Source organism: Vidua chalybeata, chromosome 3, assembly GCF_026979565.1.
Source record: "Vidua chalybeata isolate OUT-0048 chromosome 3, bVidCha1 merged haplotype, whole genome shotgun sequence".
Classification (NCBI taxonomy): Eukaryota; Metazoa; Chordata; class Aves; order Passeriformes; family Viduidae; genus Vidua; species Vidua chalybeata.
In genome coordinates this window covers 13,288,565-13,311,373 of record NC_071532.1, presented here as the reverse complement: position 1 = coordinate 13,311,373, position 22,809 = coordinate 13,288,565, and the positions used below count along the sequence as shown (strand labels likewise).

At 37.0% G+C, this 22,809-nt stretch overlaps 1 protein-coding gene across 3 annotated transcripts in view; it reads right to left on the bottom strand.

Annotated features, from left to right (window-relative positions):
• Window positions 1–1,024: 1,024 nt before the first annotated feature.
• Window positions 1,025–22,809, bottom strand: part of RMDN2 (regulator of microtubule dynamics 2) — a 46,880-nt gene continuing 25,095 nt past the window's right edge. For all 3 annotated transcript variants that reach the window (XM_053937443.1, XM_053937444.1, XM_053937442.1), the window contains exons 7-11: window positions 21,711–21,788; window positions 13,095–13,193; window positions 11,244–11,297; window positions 11,075–11,155; window positions 1,025–1,259 (exon numbers count right to left, since the gene is read on the bottom strand). In XM_053937443.1, coding sequence (XP_053793418.1) covers window positions 1,206–1,259; window positions 11,075–11,155; window positions 11,244–11,297; window positions 13,095–13,193; window positions 21,711–21,788 — 366 coding nt within the window. In that variant the 3' untranslated portion in view covers window positions 1,025–1,205. The remainder of the gene's footprint in view (window positions 1,260–11,074; window positions 11,156–11,243; window positions 11,298–13,094; window positions 13,194–21,710; window positions 21,789–22,809) is intronic.

Below are 22,809 nucleotides of genomic sequence, written 5' to 3'. Positions count from 1 at the left end.
TATAGAAACTATTTTTTCCACAGGATGAACATTCAAAAAAAAAAAAAAAATGCATATTTCAATTTGTGAAGATCTCCCTGTCTTTGCCAAAAAGCAGTCCACATTATCTTACACATCAAACAGATCAAGGAAACATATAGTTGTCCTTACTCAATTCTATGTTCTTTAACAGAAATGCCTACTTTGCATCTAGGTTAAGATCCTGAATTAAAAGCCAGTCAGAACTGGCCTCTCTTCTTCTACAGACTCTGGTGTATTCTGGATCACTCCAGCAGTGAATGGAAATTCTTTCCCTATCTGCTACATTTTATTGAAAACACTGTTGTCCAACACACTCAGAAGCAGTAGGTCTTTAGTAGTCTATTTTTATGTACAGGTTATGTTATATAGATGATATAAAAGGTTAGTGATGGACACATGCTGCACTAGGTTCTTCAAAGACACTCTGATGAAACCACATTAGGCAACTCTTCAAAGACAGAGAGCCAGACTTCACAAACTCGATGGAGGTCCTGATACAAATCCATTAACTATCACAGCTGTAATAGATTAATCTAAACCACTTTATTTAATTGGTCTTATCTTTAATATTGTACTTGATGTTACAAATAAATTAAAATATTTAATTTATAAAATTTTCACATTTCTTTGTAAAACCAACAATAGGTTTAAAGTAAAAAGAGTTTTGTTGCAGCAACAGCTTTGTTTAACTTCAACAGGATTGTAATATTTTAAGAGTAGAGAAATGCGTAAACATAAATATTCATTATTTTCTTCTGTACACATCTGTGTAAATTAGTTGATATAAATATAATTTACTATAGAAACATTTTTTGTTTGTTTATGCTACACACAGTTCTATGCTGGCATCACGTACTAGTTGATTCATCTTTCAAAGAGTGAGATTTATTCCTTTTGCATTCAAACCCCCAGTATGTCCATTGCCAGCAGTGGACTTCATGTTCAGAGAATCAGACTCACAGTGTCAGAAATCTAAAATTAAACTTCAGTACAAGATTATAAATAATCAAAATTGAATGTATTATTTTAATACCATAATTGCCAGACACTTAAAGGCCATGATCAAAGCCAACCAAAATCAATTACTGTTTTTCCATTGACCTTGCTGAAATTTACCCGCAGTTTCCAGTCTCATTTTAGTTTTACAATTTTATTACAGCATGAAGAGTTAGAAGTACGTAGTATCAGAGCTTCAGTGTAAGAAGTAAGGCCTCTAAGTCTTTCTGGGCCTCTTTATCCTGAAAGAAACAGACAACCATGCATCAATTTAGAGAGGATAAATCCCTTCATTTGCCTAATACGTGCCTATCCACATTTCTTTACTAACAACAGACATAACACACAACTGCAACAGCCACAAAATGTAAAGACTGCATAGTAAGTTAATTTATCAGTGAATACAAAAATAAAGTTTGAAGTGAAAACAAGAGCCAGATGGCGGCCCTCCCTTTACAGCTCTGTTAAAGCACTTAAAATGTTCGCCCACAAATAGCCTTCTCAGCAGACCAGTAAGCCCTTCAGCTTGGGATATAATTTTTATTGGTGTACTTTGCATAAAATATTGCCTTGCCTTATACCTGATGTAATCTTACATCCTGACCACATGCAGTTTCTCCAAAGATGTTCTGTGATGTTTGCTAATGATTTATTATGCAACTAAGAAGAAAACATTGGGAAATATAATTAATGACATAGGTTAGATTGTGGTTTCTGTGCATACAGCCATACCTACCTGTAATAGGCTGACTGCACCCTCAGTATCTTCCAGACTGGGCTCTGCCTATGCTACTGGGCTCATAGCAGAGTGGGGCCAATGTGGGAGCAAGAGGAAGGTGACCTGCTGTGCTCAGAGCCAACACTACATTGTACTCCTAGGGCAGCAGGAAAAGGCTCCTTTTAGGCCAATGTTTTAAGTGCACAGTTTGCATGGGGCTTTAAACCTAAGCCAGGCCTAAGACTGTCTCACAGGTACCCAGAGACATATGTTTTGGCTATTCCATCTATAATCTACTTGGAAAGGGGCACATGCATATAGGCATGTAACCACAGTACAAAAACTCCATTATTCTACTTATTTTTAAATGTCCCCTGGATATAATCTGCTTCCTTTAGCTGCTGGTGCAAAACTTCTAGAGTGCAAAATGCACTTTGGTTTAAAATCACATTTCTAAAATGTCACCACCTCATGCCTGAAGGCTCATAAGGGTCCAAACACCCAACACATGTAAATGGATATTTAACAGTGCACGTGAAAAGTGCCTGCACATCACTGATTTTGTTTAAGTATTTCTAATGACAGGGACCAGTAATGATAATGCCACAGGAAATTCTGAAGAAAAATACTGCGGACAGTCAGTGAAGTAATCACTAGATTTCAGGATCACTTCATTACTCAATCAACCAAAGAGCTGGAACAAAATACAGAACATTTTAGAATATATTTTATGGGTGAAGAAATTCCTGCTTCTCTTTATTTTGGTTAGTTGTCTATAATGTCATGGAGGAACAGAGAAGAATATTGAGATGATAGAAACCATATGCCAGACATGTCAAACTACATCATATTATTGGTCTGGATTAAGGCATTAATACATTAGCTGGACACTTCTCTTGGAGTTACTGCCTTACTCCTACTGGCAACAATAGGCTAAACTATCTGCCTAATCATTTATCAGAGGCCTTTAAAGGCACACACTGCAAAGCCAGTAAGCTCTTGCCAAAATACTCTAACAGAAGGAAATATCATACAGCATTGAGCACCCCTTAAACTCCACGTCACTACAGGCTGTCTGGAGCACCAGGCCATTGCTTTCAACAAAAATTGAAAACCTCAAAATTTTCCCTTATTCCAGGGAAAATACACTCTTTCTGTACTGACTATGGTCAACTAGTGAAAATGATTCTAAACTCCATTAAATAAAAAAAGTAAAAAGCCAGATATTGTCCCGTGCTAATAAGAAACGGAAAATTGTATCTGGTATCTTAATTGTATCTGGTTGTACTCTTATGACATTTTTCTAAGTTGAAAATTATAAAGGTGCAGGTTTTCTCATATCTGAATAGTGTGCAGCATTTAATGAGTTGATGGGATTCTCTACTCATTTTGCAGGATACAGCATTTTAAAAATAAATCTCCAAACTTTGGATAGTTGTCTCTTTAGAAGTAAAGGATTATATTGGGCAATGAGCTGTACAAGTTGCAAAGGTCTAGAAAACATTGGGCAATATTCCCTGGATCTTCCTCTGGGCTTAGGAAAAAGAATGGAACAAACCCCAAGATTGTTCTAAGAACTGTCTGGAGAAGAAACTGCAAACGTGCAAAGCGTTCTATCTCTGGTTTGCCAGTTCTAAACAGGACTACATCAGTTAAAGCAGGAATTATTGTTGCAAACTGCTTAACGGGTTGCATTAATTGAGCCAGCAGCTTCCAGTCAATAAGAACTCATATGGCAAAAGCATTGAAAAAAATCAGTAATGGCATTAAAAACAAAGCTGAGAATGGTCAGTGAAGGGAACTATTATGTCACCTTTGGAGAGAGTCCTTCCAGACCAAGAGGTGTGTTGTGCTAAAAGGAGAGAGAAGCCACAACTGTGTTCAGTGTACTAGTTTCTGGTTTTAAGGGTGAAAACTTCATTATTGCCCAAAGCCTGGCTGCTAATGTAAAGAAAAAGCTATAAATCCTGTCTTGGGCCAACTCTCTTCCTTGTTGGTTTCTGGGTCTGTGGCTTTCTGAAAATGAATAATAAGGTCAGATTTTACTTTTTTTTTTTTTTCCTTTTTTTCTTTTTTTTTTTCTTCTTTCCAGACAGCAGGGTTTCTCTTTTAGAGCGTGGCAAGCAGAAGAATGCAATATACTAGCATCAGTCCCATTTGTTCACCCTGAGGCTTAGTTCAGCACTGACTGAATAGCCATTTTCAACCTCGTCTTTCTATTGTCAAGGCTTACATTTATTAAACACTCCTTATATCATTTTCAGAGTTGAATATGAGTTCAAAATGTTCTGCAAACTGCTACACAAAATGTATTCAAATTACAGGGTCAGGAACTGTATTTTGCCTTATTCCTATTTTGTTGCTTTACGTTTATGTTTCATCATTCACAGGGGATATGCACAGGAAAAAAAAGACCTGGGAGCCCAGGGACTGAACAAGGGGAGAGAGGGAGTTGAAAACAAGGGCAAGAAGGAAGAGAGAGCTGGTGGGAAAAAGGGAATGTTGGCTTAACTGGAAGTAGTCCACATTTTGACAGTTCATTTTTGCTGAAAAAAAATTTACTGATACATATACATGGAGAGTTACACATATAAATCTGCATGTAAAAATTAAATGGTAATTAAAGCCAAGTCAGAAAGATAATGATTTTACCTTCCATCTCTGCTAATTATTTCCTTATGTGCTAATACACTCAACCCAGGCACTGCACATGTGTGTACTTGTTGACAAAGTCCCAACTGTCAACAGAGAACGATACAGCCCCATGACCACAACCAAAATGGTTACACCAGCCAATGAAAACATAATTGTGTGCAACCACTGCCAAATCCCAAGCTGACATGCATCCTGTAGGGTTTCACTGAAGTCAGTAGGGCAGCATGGTATATTCAATGAGCTGGGCTGCAAGGGTGGTCCAAAGCTGTACTCTGATACACAGTAACAGCAATGAGGTGCTGAGAGACACTCCTGCTTTCGGGTACAGCTGTATCATTCCCTCACAGCTCCAGGAGAAATTCTGGACTGTAGCAGAAGAGACTCCCAAACATGCCCAAGGGTTGTTAGAGAGCAATAGATCTTGTGGACAGTATAAATCATACAAAGCTAAATGTTATCCTATCCCTTTTTGGTTTCCTGACAGACTCTCACAGATGCTGTGACTGTAGCGTGCACTAACAATTGTATAATACCATGAGTTTTCTCCTTTGATATTGTAACACATCAATGCCACCATCCACGTGCCACCTTCTACATGACTGCTGTATGTCACAAGCTGGTGCATTCTATGTTCTTTCATATTATCACTATCTTCTCTGGGAATTAACTTCTCAAGGCTTTTAGGATCAAGGCAAGCACAGCTTTAAAATATGCAGCTGTCAATAATTACAGATTTTTGGATATTACTTCAGGTAGAGGGAAAATACCCTTTCACACCCAGAAGAATACTAATAAATAGTTCAGAACATTCAAGGACTACTGTTGAAAAATTACAAAACAGCAGAATACAATTCAGAATAGTTAGTAGTCATGTAAAATTTTAATTGGCTAGTTGTTTCCTGACTTGAAAGACTACATTTTCACCTATGATCTGATTTTCTTTGACTACTGTATACAATGTGGAGCACTTGGTGTTAAAGACTCTTTCTGTCTGGCTGCTGCCTCTCCCATGATGGGACCTACAGCTTTTCTTTCTGCACTGTCATTGCTGAAACAGCCTGAACACAATCACACCCAGTTACAGCCCCCTCAGATAGCTGCCTGTCAAGGCTTTCCTTCACCCTGTATACTGCCTCCAAGACAATATATTTCAAAATCCCATGAGTTTGACTTGGCCCAGCTACTCCACAAAAATTCAAAATGGGTTTTTGCCAATTGATTTTGCAATCCTGGAGTGTACCACCACCCCTGTGAATACTTCTTCCACTCTGCCCCTGCATCATGAGAATGCCAGTGGAGGAGACACACTCCATACTTTGGAGAACTGGCTGCTGACCATTCTTGCTGGACTAAGAACTATGATAAAACTGTGTTAGCTTTGATAGGATGTTAAAACAAATACTGTTTGATAGTCAGTTTCATCATAAATATAATAAGCTTAGTATTTATCAGGATAAACTTCATCCTTATGTATGAAACTGTGACACCACAAAAAATATCTTCATCACTTTTTGGAATCATTTTCAGAGAGAGAAAATAAATAAGTAGACAATGCAAACAAACCTTTTTTCAAGGACTTCAAAAACATGCAGATAGAAAATTGATCTGATCACTAAGATGGAGAAAAATAGACTATTCTTTGAAGTGCAAAATAATATAAAATATGGGGAGTCTCAAATTATTTTAGCAACTCTTTCACAAATGTCTCAGTTTCCCCTAGAATTTTAGTTTGAAATTTGATTTCTTTATAACGAGTTTTTAAAAAGTGTATTCCCTCAGTTTGAATTGGTCACATCATTGTATACAAAACCACTAATTAAGGAATAGTTTTTTTAAGCACACTCAAAAAATATTTTAGCTTTGACTTGGTGGTAGCTATTAGGAAATTCTTGTTCAACTCTACAAACAGTACTAGCAGGAAAACAATAGCCTAGAATTTAAAATGAACACAAATCTGAACACTTCCATTATTTTTCAATTGAAACATCATTGATTTTTGCTGGCCATTTGGAGGACAAATGTGCAAAAATGTCTAAAGCAACAAATATTCTCTGAAAAGCATGACATTTTACATTGAGCTGAAGATGTGGAAAAAAATATTCTGGTTGATGAGAAAACAAAACCACTTTTATAAGGTTAGCCCAAATTACTCAGTTTCAATTGGTAGTTTTTTTCAAAAACAAGTAATAATTTGTAACCTTCACTTTAAAAGCAAGAGTAAATAACTTTTTTCTCCTCAAAATCTTACTTAGAAGGACAGATTACAATAGCAGCTTCAAATAAGATCTGTTGGAATATCACAACAAGGTCTGCTCATAGGTCCAATCCGTGGCTGCTGGAGTGGATATTTCTTGGAAAAACTTGAAAATCCAGATAGACAAATGGTCTGTTGGAATGGAACAGCTGACGGGTGATGAAATTTATACTCTGAGCTCTCTTCCATCCCTCTGCAATTCCCACATTTTTCCTTATAGACAATATTAAAAATGCAATTAATAGCCAGGGAAATCAATTATGGTGTTGTACAAAAAAGTGTAAGAAAACTGTATGAGCATGAGTTGTCCTCAGCAGCTGCATTCTTGTGTAAAAATTCAGCTATTGTTGCTGCTTATTATTACATTTATCACCTCCTCCACGTGAGTTTCAGATGTCACTGAAGCTGAAGGCAGAGTCTTTAACAAGTCTCTGCTTCCTGCCATTCTACACCTGTAAGAAGTGAATGTCATAATCATGAATTTCTGTAAAATCTAAATCTCTCCCACTTGTTAATTTCAATTCTGAATTGCCAGCATTTCTAATTACTGAGAAGGATGGAGGCACAAAATCACCAATAATTTCGTAAAACACTTTCTTAGCTTTGGGGAAGTTTTTGTCTACATTTTAAGTAAGACTTTCAGCAACTCAGTGCAAATAGATTTCCTTTGCATTTTTCCTGTTTTCCTATCTTCATCTCTTCGAAGACTATACTTTTTGTAACACAACTGCTACTTTTGAGATTCATTTTTAAAAAAAATGTAGTAGAGACTAGAACCTTGAAATTTTAATCTCTGCTAGACTGTTAACTCCTTTGTGGTGAGCTTACTGGTCCTACAAGCACAGAGTTCATTGTCATGCTCATACTTGTCTCCAGACACAAGAAAAAACAGTTCTGTGACTATTATACTTTATAATTCTACATTGAGACTTGAAATTCTATAAGTTCCAGCCTTGAAAACTTACAACAATCTTTATTATAAACAACAAATTAGGGTCTTATTCCCCTTACAAGCAAAGGACCATGTGCTTAACCATACACACACCCCCACACACACTTCCCCACCTGTTCTGTCTTTCTGTATGCAAGACAGACACTCATTATTTCAAAATTAAATTACATTTTTATTTTCAAATTAAAAAAAAGTAATTTTATTCCACCACAATAGTCCACCACATCTGCTTTCAAGGGCCCTTCACATAGTCACAGTCAGCAAGGCTTTGAGCACACTACAAAGTAATGCGTCTCAGTAAGGGTAATGCAACATCCTCTAGATGAACAGAGCAGCTGTTAAGCACTTAACAATAACTCACAGCAGCCCTGAACATTGGGATCTCTTTTACTGAAGGGGCAAATGTTTCCCAGGACCCTGAGGTTATCCACCTGGGTAGCAACCAGAGAAAAACTGGACAATTTCATATCCCATGCACCTCCAGCAGTGAAGTACCACTCTACACTATTTATGGCAAGGAAGGACTGTATGATTCATTGGAGGTTTTTTGTTTAGAAAGGATAGAGAAAGGTCTTTAAAGTTGCACTGTAATATCAGCTATGTTTTTCCAGATGTAATTTGAATCAAATCTCACATATTTCCTTTTAAAATAAAAAGAAAGCATAGACTGATAAGTTAAAAATGTGCCAAACTATTTTTAAAAACTGTCCTCTTTTAAAAAATCCTCCTGTAACTCTTAATTTACAGGACTCAGTCTATCAGAACTTGTTTCTTTTTTTGTAATTTCTGTGTATCCTTTTTAAGATTCAGAATAGGTTTGAAACAGGCCATCTGATTTTTTTTTCCTTTAACAAGAATTAGCTATGTTTGGAAGCCCCTTTTACCCTTTGAATTAAAACAAACTCTATAAATGGTAGAACAGATGTACAGAAGGGCTATTTGGATGTGACATAACACTCAAGACAAAAATAATATCACTTAACTCGAAACATTATGTGAAATGAATCCTAGAAAAAGTGTCAAAGAAGTGTCCTGAGTTACAGCAGCTGAGAATTTGACCTGAGGATTAAAATGAGCTATGGGATACTTTACTGATGCCAAGCACCTCTGGTTCCCAGAAGTCACTGGAAACTGTGGATGCTCAGAAGCAATAAAAAGTAAACCATTGTCTATGATAATTTTTCTGCAGGATGATTTTTATCATGAAATACTATACATTTCCTCAACATGGCACCTTTCCAGCAACTTTGTCTCTCAGTCTGCTCCTGATTTTATGCCTTTATACAAATACATGTTTCTCACTAGAAGCCAACATTTAAAAACAATAAAGGAGTTCCCCTGCTTGAAGAAAGAGAAAACTCATATGACAAACTATGATTACACTTGGGAATGATGGGTTTCACATGACTGTGACAAAACACCCCACTGCTGACAACCTTGAGATCCTGAGCTGTGGCAAAGGGAAAGAAATCCTCACACTGCTGCTGACCTGTGCTTTTTTTTCAGACCACGAACCCCATCTTCTACAGGGCTGCAGTCAATTCAGGCACTAATAAAGTGCATATTAGCATCTGTTTATTACTCTCTCCCCAGTGCCTCTTCAGTCTTATTACAGTCTCTTCCCCCTCTTGAACTAATATCACTAAATGTTATTCCTACAAACAGTTCCAAGCCCTGAACCACTTCACTTCCAACACATTTTCCCAAAAATCAGTAACAGTCTTTCTGTAACACAATAACCAAAACAACATGTAATATTTGAATTCAGATGGGATTTGAGGTAATAGTCCGCAATGGCAGAGTTCATGTTCCAGATCTCCATTTCACAGTAATTTCTTTCAGCGTGCACTTGGATTTTTTTACCCTGTGCTGAGTGCTTGGTTGTTTTTTTAAAAATTGAATTACATACTACTGCCCTAATGCCATATCCTTCTGGACTATTTTTTTTTCTAAATTTAACTCAAAACACATCACAAGTAAACAAGACAAAGGAGACAAATCTGTGATATAGAATTAGTCAAAACAGGAGAGGTTAAATCATCTTGTCCTCTTCAGATGGACAAAAGATTTTTTGGGCCCATTTGACACTCACTCTTCTGATTATACAAATCAGTGTAATTCTTGTTCTCATCACCACCCGGCTTGCCAGAATACATACACCTATCCCTCAGATTTCTTTTGAATTCCTGCTCTCACCTCAGGGTTCCTTCTCCTTCTCAGGTCTGCTGATACTTCAGAAATGTGACGGTATATTAAACAGATAATTTATAGCAGCCTTTCCTATGTTCGGTAAAAGGCAAGCTGAAGGTATATTTTAACAGTAAGTAAAGAATAAAGAGAATTAAATCATTGTTAATGTCATATCAGTATCAATACATATTTAAAGAAACACTGAACTTAAGCAATGATTACTTAATTTATGATTGGTACATACTATAACTGGGGTCAAAAATTAGGCCACCCAGGAGCAGCGGCTGGTGAGGCATGCAGGGGTCTTTCTTCCCAGCAGGAACACTTGACATAGACATGTTAGTGCTCCACACACAGCATTTATTGTCATTCAAGTTACAGAGTTATTTAATGGTCTTTTTCCTTAACTTCAAAGAATTAAATGGGATGGGGCCAATTCCTCTCAGGAATCACCTCTCTTTCTCCATACCACATCTGCTGTGCTCAGAGGGGGTCCCTTAGGCTGAAAAAGCTCAGGTTTGAACTCGTCACGCTCTAGGATGGTAAGATGTTTCCAGTCATAGGTCAGTCATGGAACTTGCTTCTACACGAGATCAGACACAGTAAATCTTCTTGCCATGACTTGGTTTATATTTGAGAAATTAAACAGCTCAAAATCTCACAAATATTTGTAGAAATGTTTGTGTCCACATACCAAAAATGCTCTAATGGGCCTAAAATACTGTATTGGGCCTCGAGAGGAATCTAGTAATCTCTTAGAACAAACTCTAGGCCAGCAGATATGACTTGAAGAACTGTGCCTCCTTAACTGCCCTGTGGTTGAAGACAAAGCCAATCTTGAATAATTAATCTGCCTGTGATGTAGTTAACATACTGCCCTTGACAAGAATCACCAACCGGAGGCTTTCAGGAGCAGAGACAGAGACTGTAGAACAAAAATCCAGAGTGCTTTCAACTGAGAAAACATAGGTCTGGGGCAAAATTTCAGCACAGGTAGTGACACACTCAACTGCTTATGCTCAAGATGACCTAATTAAGTGGGTTGAATTACAAAGAGTACAATTCAATTTCTGATACAGACAAGTCCCTGACAGTTCCCCAAAGAAAGATTTTTTTTAAAGCTGTTGATACAGACAACTGTAATGAGCCAACCTAGAGTGGAGGAAAAAGGAATGTTCTGTGTTCAGAGGAAAAACTGAAACATTATGTTGTTACCGGCAGTGCAATAATGGATGCCAAAGACAAGAGAGCAGTCACAAGGGAACAAGTTATCACTCTCAATACCCACCTCATTAGTAACTGAGAGAATTGACAGTGCAGAATCACAGCACTTCAGTGCATTGTTTTTCTGGCCAAGATCTTTATAGCACTGAAAAGAAAAAACATTTTGTTTCCAATCAGACCACTGCAAGAACACCAGAGTCTACAAATCATTATTTTTAAAAGAACTTGGTTACCTTTGCCAAATACACGTAATTGCATTTGGAATATCCTGGATGCATTTCTTCTGCCTAAATAACAAAAAAAAGGAAAGAAAATAGACATGACACTTGCGTGATGAGATTTATGCGGTCAGTGTAACATTTTTAGTAATGCACTACATTTCCTCAAACATCAGACTGAATCATCCCTACTCTGTGTAATGCAATCTGTTTAGTAGCACTTAAAAAAAAAACCAACAAAAAAAACCAGAACAAAAAAAAAAAAAACCAAAACAAAAGAAAAAACCAAAAAAATACAAGGCACATGAGATGCTGACAGTGAACACAGAAAATGTTCTGTGTACTGCTTGCTCTCCTCTCTCCCCAAGCACTCTGTAAAGATCTAGGGTCATTCTGTACAAGATCTATTGGATTCACTTACTTACAGGATAGGCTTAAAGATACCACTGTCTATAGATTATTAACATTTATTTCCTCATCAAAGAAATAGGAAAGCAACCAACCATTCACACTTTGTGTAATGAGTAAAGAACTGTGTTTATCAATTTTACAATTATTTCCCTTCCCCAGTCTCTTATCTTCTAGCTCTGGGTTCACCTTTCTTTTCAAATTATCATCTTCTGAAAAGTTAAGGTAATTAAAAAAGTTTAATAATGTCTTTTTTTTTTTTTTAATCAAGACTATAGAAGCTTGCAAGATGAGTAAATCTCTTACTAATTATCTACTAACAAAGAAGAAGCTTTTAATTAAAGAAAGCTATTGGGAAGGGAAAATTACATCAGTGAAATTTATAGTAGCTGTAATCTTTGGACCAAAACAATGCTGCTTTACCACAACTGTGTAGAATCAAACAACTGAAAAACAAACCTAAACAGTTGTCTTTTAGACAGTAATTTGATTTTTGTTGCTGAAGATGACTTAAAACCACAGTCACTCTGCAGCCCACCACAAAATGCCCTGAAGCTAAAGTGAATGTTTCAAATTATTTCTACCACTTTTGGAATTTGACCTTCAAGATAAAATCTCTTAAACTGGGAAGCTGGTAATGTATTGTACTTTTCAAAATTCAGGAGATCATTCAATCTTTAAATAGAAAGATCTATTTAACAGAGAAAAGAAGCACTTTTTATAGTGAGGAAAAGATGCCTGTCCAATTTTTTTTGAAAAACTTTCTGAAAATAATTGTAATGCTAGAAATTTATGCTTTGAAAACAGTCATGTGAAAAGTTTGCATGCTTTTGAGCTCCAGAAGCAGAAATGATTCATATGGAAAGCAATAAAAGATAGATTTATTTTATTCATGTGGTGTTTTCTCATAACTGTGTTCAAATAGAAGAATGCCTAGGAATATGGACCTATATGACAGAGCTTTCTTCTCTACTTCACTACAAAAGCCATTTCATCTCCACAAGTAAGAAAGGCTTCTACTGAAATTCAATGGAAAAAAGTTTCAGATCAGACAAAAGAAAACTATCAGAATGTCAAAGTTTTCCTTGCCTATCAACTCCCTTGTCAACTCTCTTGCAGAAACAGGCAAATCAGCAATTATCACTATGGTTCATCTGTTTCAGCAGCATATGTAACTAATCTATATCCATATCACATTCAATTCAATAACTATTAACCATGGCAATTAATTGGAGAATTTCCTGAAACTAAATAAAGAAAAGAGAGGTGTTAACCACTCATGTCCAAACTAATTTTAAAACTGAAAAGAAAAAAAAAATTAATAGAAAGCTCAGTGGTATTTAGAGGAGCCCTGAATTTATAGCTACTGAACATGGTCCGTTGAACAGACATCTTGACAATACTCACATATAACATCTGGTAAACAGCAACACAGGAAAACTCTTGGCTAGGACTTACCTTAAGGAAATTCTGCAATGCTTCTTCTACTGTTGAAGTTGGTGGAGTCCCAAAGAGAGCAGCAGCTACTTTCTTTTCAAGCCAAGACAACTGAGCTACCTAGAATAAAATAAAATAAAATAAAATAAAATAAAATAAAATAAAATAAAATAAAATAAAATAGAAAGAAAGAAAGAAAGAAAGAAAGAAAGAAAGAAAGAAAGAAAGAAAGAAAGAAAGAAAGAAAGAAAGAAAGAAAGAAAGAAAGAAAGAAAGAAAAGATTTCTTTAGAGTTGCTTCTCAGTTTTGCAGTAAATACTGTCTTTTGTATTGTACTACCTATACAACATATTTTGGAAAAGAACCTGTAAAGGAATGCATTATAGTGTCAAGTTTGGCCAGCTCAAAGCAGTCTTTGGATTTTAGAGTCATATGATGAAACACCAACATCCTCAATATAAGGTTACTTCCATGTGCAAAGCTTAAAGTACATTTTAGGTTTCAGAGCATCTTGCCTTTTTTAAAAACCTAAGACTAGAAATATTGCTTGAAACTTGCTAAGGTTTTCATGAGATAGACAGCTTTGCATGACAATCTATGCATTTGACTACTTTCTTACATTATGAATAGCTGTTGCTGCAGTAAAAATGTGGTTTTGAAGCTTGTATAACAAGTTCATTTATTACACAGAAGCTGGTGACAACCAGTGTTAAGAAATAGACTTCATTTTTAGCTCTTCCTATCTGACAAATAACACTTGCCAATGACCTCTTCTAATTTCAGGAATATGAGCTGCTATAAAAGCACTTTAGGGAATTATCATATTGCTACACAATGCACATTATTTCTTCCCTTACGTACACTGACACCCGACAGAAACTGCCTTGGTTACTGCCATAAGGTATTTGGCTCTATCACCCAATCCTCACATCTCTAGCAAAGGATGGAGTTGCTAAGAAATACAATGTGAAAGAAGAGCCTGTTTAAGTAGAGGAGTGAAGCCACTTTCCTTTGGATACTTCTACCACACCTTTTTTTCTTTTGTACAGAAAAGCCAGGATTTTTTTCCTTCACATGACTATTTGAACCACAGCACTGATGGCTCCTGTCACAGAGCAGAGAGTCAAAAAATGGCCAAAAAACAAGGTTCTGGCCTGATCTATGCAGAGGCAACACAGAGAAGAGGCACACACAGGCAAAGAAAGAGAGCCTCACATCAGAGACTTGGAGAGAGATATGAATCACACAGGAACATCTCTTTTTCAGAAGGAGCTGCAATTCAAATAACAGAGTTCAGCCTTGAACTCAAGTCTCTCCTACTACTACAAAATTTAAAATGGTTTTGCTTTGTTTTAGATTATTCCTGCCTCATTCCCTGGCTTTTCAATATCTGCAGGGCTGTTGCTGCTCCCCCTACCAGCTCCACCTATATCCAGCAATTATGCAGGAGATGTCAGATAATAATTGTAAAATACAAGAATCCACTCTCTCATAATTACCCACAGCTACCAACCAGAATGCTTCTCCTTTTAAGACACCAAGTTCTACCTACTTCTTGTTGCAAATGAAAAATACCATTGCAAAGACCAGAAATACAGGTCAGCATGCAGCAGGAAAACACACAGGGTCATGTTTTCTCATCTGGCCACAATGTCTCTAACCACATAAGAGCAGCATTGAGTGAAGACAGAAGGCATCCTGTTCAAGTCTTGCTAGCTGCTCAGCAGGGTCCCAAAGCCTTATTTGTTACATGTTGTCAGTAAGTGTCTCACACCCAAGAAATAAATTATAACCCAGAGAGAAACAATATTACAAAAATAAAGCTTTTGTTTTCATTGTCTTTCACATATCTCACCTTTGAAGCTTCTTCTGAGAACATAAAATGTTTTTTACAAAACCTCTCCAGCAGTCATGGTGTTCTTACTCATTGGCAACAAGATGTGTTGTCCCTGCAGTGCTTTCCCACTGTGTTACAAAGTGCAACATGCTGCTTAAAACTTCTAATTGTAGGTATAGATATAATTTCCTTCCCCATTTAATTTCTCTCACTGTTGTATAGTTTCTGAGACATATTCTGCAAGAGTTATTAAAAGCATTTTTGCCAAAGTGCTGGTTTTTTCATGTCAATCTACTGTTGACTTGTTCTCTCTTCTCTTGGATGAGGAAGGGGGTTTCTATATTTCTAGGTCCATCACATCAAGAAGGAGGAAGAGAGGGGGTAAAAATAAAGGGAATGTGTTATATTGTTCTCTGCAAAAGCACGCAACACCCTGGAGATACACATTGCACAGATACAATTACCACAGTCATGTCTGCTGTTATGCAATAGTGAGGAAACAAAATTGCAGTTTTTCCATGTGGAGTTATAATTAACTATTGAAAACACAAGTTCTTCCTGGCAGTTACTTTATTTTCTTATGAGATTTAATCAGAACTGATTTGCTGAGGTTTTAGTCTTTATTTTGTCTGGCTTGGGTGCTGCTCTGCACTACTCAAATTTCTAAAAAGGCCAAACATATATGCAGTTGGCCATTTTTATTTCACCATTCCCATCAAGCTAAAACAATGTTTAAAAGTGAAATGCATGTAAGCACATGCACATTTCACACAAAACCACCCACATTGAAAGGAGGTTGTAGCAAGGTGGGAGTCAGTCTCATTTCCCAGGTAACAAATGATGGGACCAGACAAAGGGTAGGTTTAGATTGGATCTTAGAAAAATTTCCTTTACTGAAAAGGTGGTCAAGCATTGGAATAGGCTGCCCAAGGAAGTGCTAATCACCTCCCTGGAAGTGTTCAAAGACATGTGGGTGTGGCACTTGGGGACATGGGTTAGTGGTGAACAGGACAGTGCAGGGTAAACAGTTGGACTTGATCTTAAGAGGTCTTTTCCAACCTTAATGATTCTATGATTCTATGGCAATACTGAGGTTTTTTTTTTAATGTGCACTCTATCCAGCATTATACTTTGTGACTATTCCAGAGACAATCTGAGAATTCAGTGAGACTTATATGCCACTGGCTGTATGAATTTGTCACAGCAGGCCTAGCCCTCCATATATGAAGTACCTAGTTCACACAAGTTGTCCAGGTTCCTTGCATGGTCAATACAGAGAGGCACTTCCATTAGGCAATTCCTGTTCACCTACATTAGCCTCGGATGAACACTCCTATCTTTCTTTTCTTCAACTACAAAAGGAGCACAGACCCTGGGGATAGCTAAAGGCAGCTGAGGTGAATCCCATCACAACAGCTTAACTGTGCCTGAGTCTGTCTGCACCTCTCTACGACTGAAGTGGGACAAATGGAAAAGACCTGTTATATGTAATACACAATATTGTGTCCCAGAGCAATAATGATGAACAGGAACCTATACTCTTCCCCTAAATGCACATAAGCAAAGTCTTTAATTTGAAATAACTTTGTTTGAGCAACTCTTACACCATGGTCAATGAAATGGAAACATTATTCCTATTATACCAAGTTATTAATCATTCTTTGTCTGTGAGCAAGCACAGGGAATAGAACCCCTGGTGTAACATGCTCTAGTGTAGTGCAGAATTGACTGCTACATCAAAGTTACTCCAGTAGTGCAAAGTGTATCTGGAGGTCTATACAAAATCAAGTATAAAGAGAGGGTAACTGTCTTCAACTACAGCAGAACCATGATTTCATTTAGTGAGTGTTCCAGTGCAGCAGGTAATAAGGTAAACAACTATTGTTGCAAGTAACAGCTACAACAACAAGAAAATTAAGGAATGAAGATTGGTTTTGCCTACAGATGATTTCCAAATGTTGAGGTTTGGTTTTTTAGGTCTCCTAAACCCTGATGTCAGTCCTGCCAGAAGCCTGAAAATTCAGAGAAGCACTGAAAGGAACACTGTGTTTCCATAGAATATCAGGTTTTAATGTACTGGGTCACTCAAGGAACATCACTCCCTAGCTGCCAAACATAAGGAGAGCTACTCCCACCCATTCAAGAGCAACAAACAAAGGCCTGAGGAGCCATCAGCCAACTCCTGATCTCCCTTAGAGCTGAAGAGTAGTGGGTCATCCTGACAACCTGGCCTTTGCCAAGGAGAGGAGGCCACTCTTCAGTATCCCAAAATAGAGATGCTTGTCTCAACCAACCTCTCTTACAGATCTGTCAACAAACTGTCATCCATTTATCTGATACCAAAGTCTCTGTAATAACCAGAGATGGAAGGAAGGCACTCCCAGAATTAAACTGCAGCTGAACATTAAGTTCATACTCGGCACTCTTCCATCAGGCCTCTTGTATCTCTGAGGGCCAAGGCAAAAATGTGGTTCTCACCTAAATACTGGGAAAATGAATTAATGAATTTCAAAAATATCCCTTTCTCTTTCTTAGCCTAGGATCAGCAAAAATTTTATATATATATACTGTACTGTATATACAAAAATCCAGCCCATGTTACAGTGTATATATATACATATATATACACTGTAACATGGGCTGGATTTTTGTCTTCTGTTTGTTTTTTATGAGAAGCAAACCCTGCCCATTGACAGCTCCTTTCAAATTCCAGGATGTTGGCATGAAGGAAACTAACCCGCCTGAATTGAAAACCATCCATGATCATAATTGTCTTCCATAAAGGTAAATCACAGCATTGCTCCAGCTTCAGTATAATATTAATGGCACCTAATTAAACAGCCCCAGAGAGTTTCTTTTTTTTTCCCATTACAATGTATTAATGTAAAATTGTACTAAATAATTTTGCAATGTTTTGACTTCTGGAAGAGATTAAGTAACTGGACACCAATTCTGAAATATTGGCTTCCAACAAAAACATTCTCTTTCTTGCCAGCTGAGGAACCTGGACAATCTGCACAGACATTCAGGTATTTATCCAACTTGAATTAGGCTTTTCACTTTCCAGTAAGGAAAACCCACTTAGAGAGCACACAAAGGAACTGTATCAATTTATTCCCAGATGTAACCCAAACAGATACTGGGATACACGAGAGACAAATCCAAAACATGGCATATAACCTGCAGAAAGAAAATCCCAGGAGATCTAATTTTTAACACACTACTAAGCATTTACCAGGGACTCTAATCCAGTTTCACAAGTACATGCTAGCTGTTCTGTGCCTGTCCTGTAATGGCAAGTAGACATAAGTCTTACCTAAAAAGTTTTATAAGCTATTTGAAACATTAAAACACTTAACACCACTCCCCCCAACATAAAATTATAAAGAATTATCAGATAATTGTGCCCAAAACTTTAAGGAAATAATTCTTATATACCATGCACCATAGATCCATTCACTTCTTGTATACACAGCAGCTCTCATACACAAAATTTTGCCCACCATGACATCTATGAAATGACTGGTGAAAAACTTGCCTACCTGATCGTGATAGCAGAAGTAATTTTCTAACAGAGCTGATAGGATTCTATGATCCTCCTCTTTTGTACAGCTCTACTGATTTTAAATGGTAGGAGAAATAATCAGCAAAAACTGATTTTTAGACAAGGTGGTGCACAACTGTCTGTCACTTTGCATCACAGACAAACCCCAGCTGATGTGAGGCAGTGAAAACCCAGGTCACCCTTTCTGCTGGAAGGTGCTATGACACCTTGCATCAACTTCATTTCTGGCCCGGCAAGAATAACTGCTGAGCAAAAAACTTGGCAGCACTGTACCACTGCTCCTTGCAAAGGACTGTGCTGCACTAAGGAAAATGGGAAATGGCAGCCAGGCCAGATTAAACTCCACTAATTAAATAGCTTTTACTAGTACAGCATGCAGTCTTTGCATATAGATTTCAGTCTTCAATAAATCTTCTGCATCTGCTTCCACTGGTTTAGAGATGACAGGATTGACAGTTGGACTTGATGATCTTGAAGGTCTCTTCTAACATTGATGAGTCTATGATTCTATACTTTCTTACCTCAGAGTCTTCTCAATGGATTTTCATTTGTGAAAATGAACTGTAGCCCTGAGTTACACTTGAAGCATCCCCATTTACAGTATCTTATGCAATTCCTGTTTGTCATCCAAAAAAACCCATATGCTAGACAGCAGTAATAAGATCGCCTAACATTAAATCGGGAGTGAATGGGAAATACCTAACTCTAGGAAGACTTAAGTACATCAGATTTCACAAAACTGCTATAAAAGCCTATAAAATTTCAAAAACTTGTTATCTTTTTTAACTACACTCCTTCAGTAAAAGAATATGTGACCAAAATGACACAAAAATACCCTGGGAAGCAATATCTATGAAAGAACAAACACTGTGGCCAATCCTAACTTGATCCCAAAGTCAGCTTGGTTAAATGTAAAAACTAACCTTCTTACCTGAATCATCCCTTTTCTGCTTTAATTCTCTCACACTGGACAACACCTTCCCAGCCTTAACAACAGTGAGACTGAACATTAAAAACAGAGTATTTAAGAGGAGCATTATCACTCCATCTACAGGTACCGGTATAGATGAATGACAAAGGAATTTTTCAACACTCCATCATAATCTCTACCCTGACAAAGTATTTGGGTAGAGATGCCACAGCCAACAGTCTTCTTTTGGGATAATTACCACAGCATGAAACTTCACAGTCTGCAGAACATGAGCATGGGATTTGGCATACCTTCCAAAAGCTCCTATGACTACCTATATCACATGCACAAACAAAACCTGGGTTAGTGGATCAGCACAGAAACAACTCCCTTTGCTAAAACTAGTGAGAATATTATCAATCTCACTGGGCTAAGGTTAAAACTAGTAATGCCTCAAAACTATTTTTTCCAAATGACCTCATCTTGCTACTGAAAGTGTGGAAAGACAGTAAGTTTTTAAGAGCTGACAGCCCCAGAAGTTGAACAAGATGTTATTCAGTCCTATACTTGCATTTGTTTAGAGTACAAAAATCTGTTCTGTGTGTTTCAGGTTACTATTTTGTTATGGCAGTCACAAGGGCAAGAATTAACAAAAAAAAGAACAACAACAGAAATCTGAATTCAATCCTTACGTATTTCAGTGGCTACATCTGTTTAGGTAGATTGTTTCACTTAAATAAATGCAGGTCAGGTCATAACCTAAAGCAAACGCTAATCTGTGGTTTCAGTGTTTAGTAAGGAAGCCCTGCATAGATGTTGCAAGTGTGGGATATGAATTTGTAATGATACAGTACAACAAACCACATGCATTACTCAGTCAGGAAGTGGTGATTATCATGAAAATGAAACGAGTGAAAAAAAAGTGCAATAAGAACGAAGTGAGGTATACTGAGATTGTGTGTTTCCAAAAAGAAGCAGCTCACATGAGAAATAAGCCATGAAAAACATCTGGGAGTATTTGGCTTAAATGGAAGCTGCAGTTAGCTGTTGGGCAAAGCATAAAAGTGCTTAAGGAATCATTGGTGAGAGAGATGCTTCTCAGAGGCAGGACAGCAGGCATACTATAGGAACATCTTCAGCAACTTATTTTTGCATAGCTAATGCTGATATTCAAGAGTATGCTGTGACAAGCAAAAAGCCAAATTCCTTGAAAAAGCTGGTGTCATTCCTTATTCAAATCAACAGAGAAAAAACATAGCTGCTGAAAGCTCTCTGGAAGTTAAATATATGAACTGAAAAACTGCTGAAAGATTACTTTGCATTAAGTCTTGTTATAGATAAAGACAAAGTCTGCAATGTGTCACAGCAAATCCTTCTTTCCAATTTGCCGGCACTTTGTAGTGACTTGCATTGGAAGTATCCGAAAGAAAAAAGCTTGGCTGGAATTCACTGTGCATTAGCTGTCATTATTCTGAGAAGACTCACAGTGATCTTTTACAGCATAGACAATGCAAGAACATTTTCTTCCAACAAAAGATTCCTCAAAGTACTAGAGATGAACCAGTACTAGCTGAGCCCTCAAAGATGTAGATTACCAAAAATACAACTCTCTTATTAAAGCACAAGCACAGTTTTTCTAAAAAATTTATGAACAGTTAATCCTCTAAACCAATTATTCTATTTTTTCATATATGAGTACTTATCACTACAGAATCTACTACAATCTTTAAAAAGATAAATAAAAAGATGTAACTAAAACAATCTTTAAAAGCACCTGTTGTACTGGTATGACACAAATTGCATTTCTTGCAAAACTCATTGGTGAATTACAGATTTTTATGCATGAATATTTTTTGGACATTCCCTTGGAATTTACCAAGCCAGTATGGTAGCCTTGCTGCCACAGGCATAACCCTGTAGCATGTAAGAGCCTTTAACTTAAGTTATGGATGGGAAGTAAAGCTACCACAAGGCTATGTTACCAGCCCAGGTTCACCCAGAAAGTTTATGGCAGAAGAAAGAAGTAAATTCAAGACCTCATCCTTCCTCCCTTCCAAAAATCAGTTACTTTTCATTCATTCATTCAGAAAAAACATGAACACAACAATGAGGGTCATACAAGCACAGCTTACCTAACTACATGGCAGGAATGGTCAGCTGTGAGCATCATGCATCTGGTAGTGAAGTCAGGAACTGTAAATGTCTGCTTCATTTAGCTTAAAACATCTACTTAAATAAACACCTACTTTGTCTTAAGTCACACTATTTAATTATACTTTTTCATTATACTCAATCCATATGTTAGATAAATAAAACACAACTTACTGAATAGCACCATCTTCCATTTAGGTAATATAAAAAGGGATCTTGAGGCTTAAGTTCAATTGCCTTGTCTAGGTGTTCCTATTGGAAAGAAAATCAGTATCGCTTTAGTCGTTTGTTTGGCAAGCATGTTTACATTCTAAGTAGTTTGTCAGAACTACTTAGAACTACTACTGCAAGTCAGAAACAAATGCAGAAATTCTCTTCTGCTGCAATTGTCTTCTAACAACCTAAAATTTTAACTAACAAATCCCTTCCTCATGGAGGGAAACCACAAAATTATTTAGCAACATTGCACGCAATGCAAGAAGGCATGCTGTATTTAGTCAGGACTAAATAGCTCTAAAGTTCAGTCAAATAATTCAAGAACTTCTGTCTTAAAAAGGCAACAACTTCAATTAAATTAATTTCATTTACAGTTAGTATTAGGAAACTATCTCAGATCAAATCAGTGAGGAAGCAATTATTCTTGAACAGATCTTACATGCCAGCACTCATTACTGAAGCATAGTTCCTTCCACCCTGGAATGTGACAGCCCTAATGAAATGGCACTTGATACAACCAACTGTTATTATAATGTGAAATTCAGAAAATAAAATGGTTCTGTTCATAGTGAAACTACAAAACCTATAAAGTATCTAATGAGATCCTTCCAAAATCATTCTCACTTCAGGTCATGAGTACCTTTATTTCTCTCCTTAATTTACCAAATAAAGCTCTTATTGCTCAACCTGAACTGGAAGAAAAAATAAATATTTCAGCCCTACCATTTGCCTCTCAAAATAAATTTCACTCGAACATTTTTTTTCCCCCCACATATGTGTCTTTCTAATTAAGCCAGTGAGAAAAGTATTTGCCTTACACATATATTATCATATCCACAAGCTATTCAGAAAAGAGCTATGTTTTCATACTACTATTTTCCCAAATCAACAGATTTCAGGATTTACTTGTGAGGAGCAAAACTTCCCTGAAATGGCTACTGCTCACACCATGGACTCTTTTAAAACTCCATCCTTGAACAGCTGCAGTACTTGTGTTATTTCTCATTTTCCCTTTGTTCCCTTTGTTCCCAGCTCAGTACTTGGGGCTTAGCTCGCT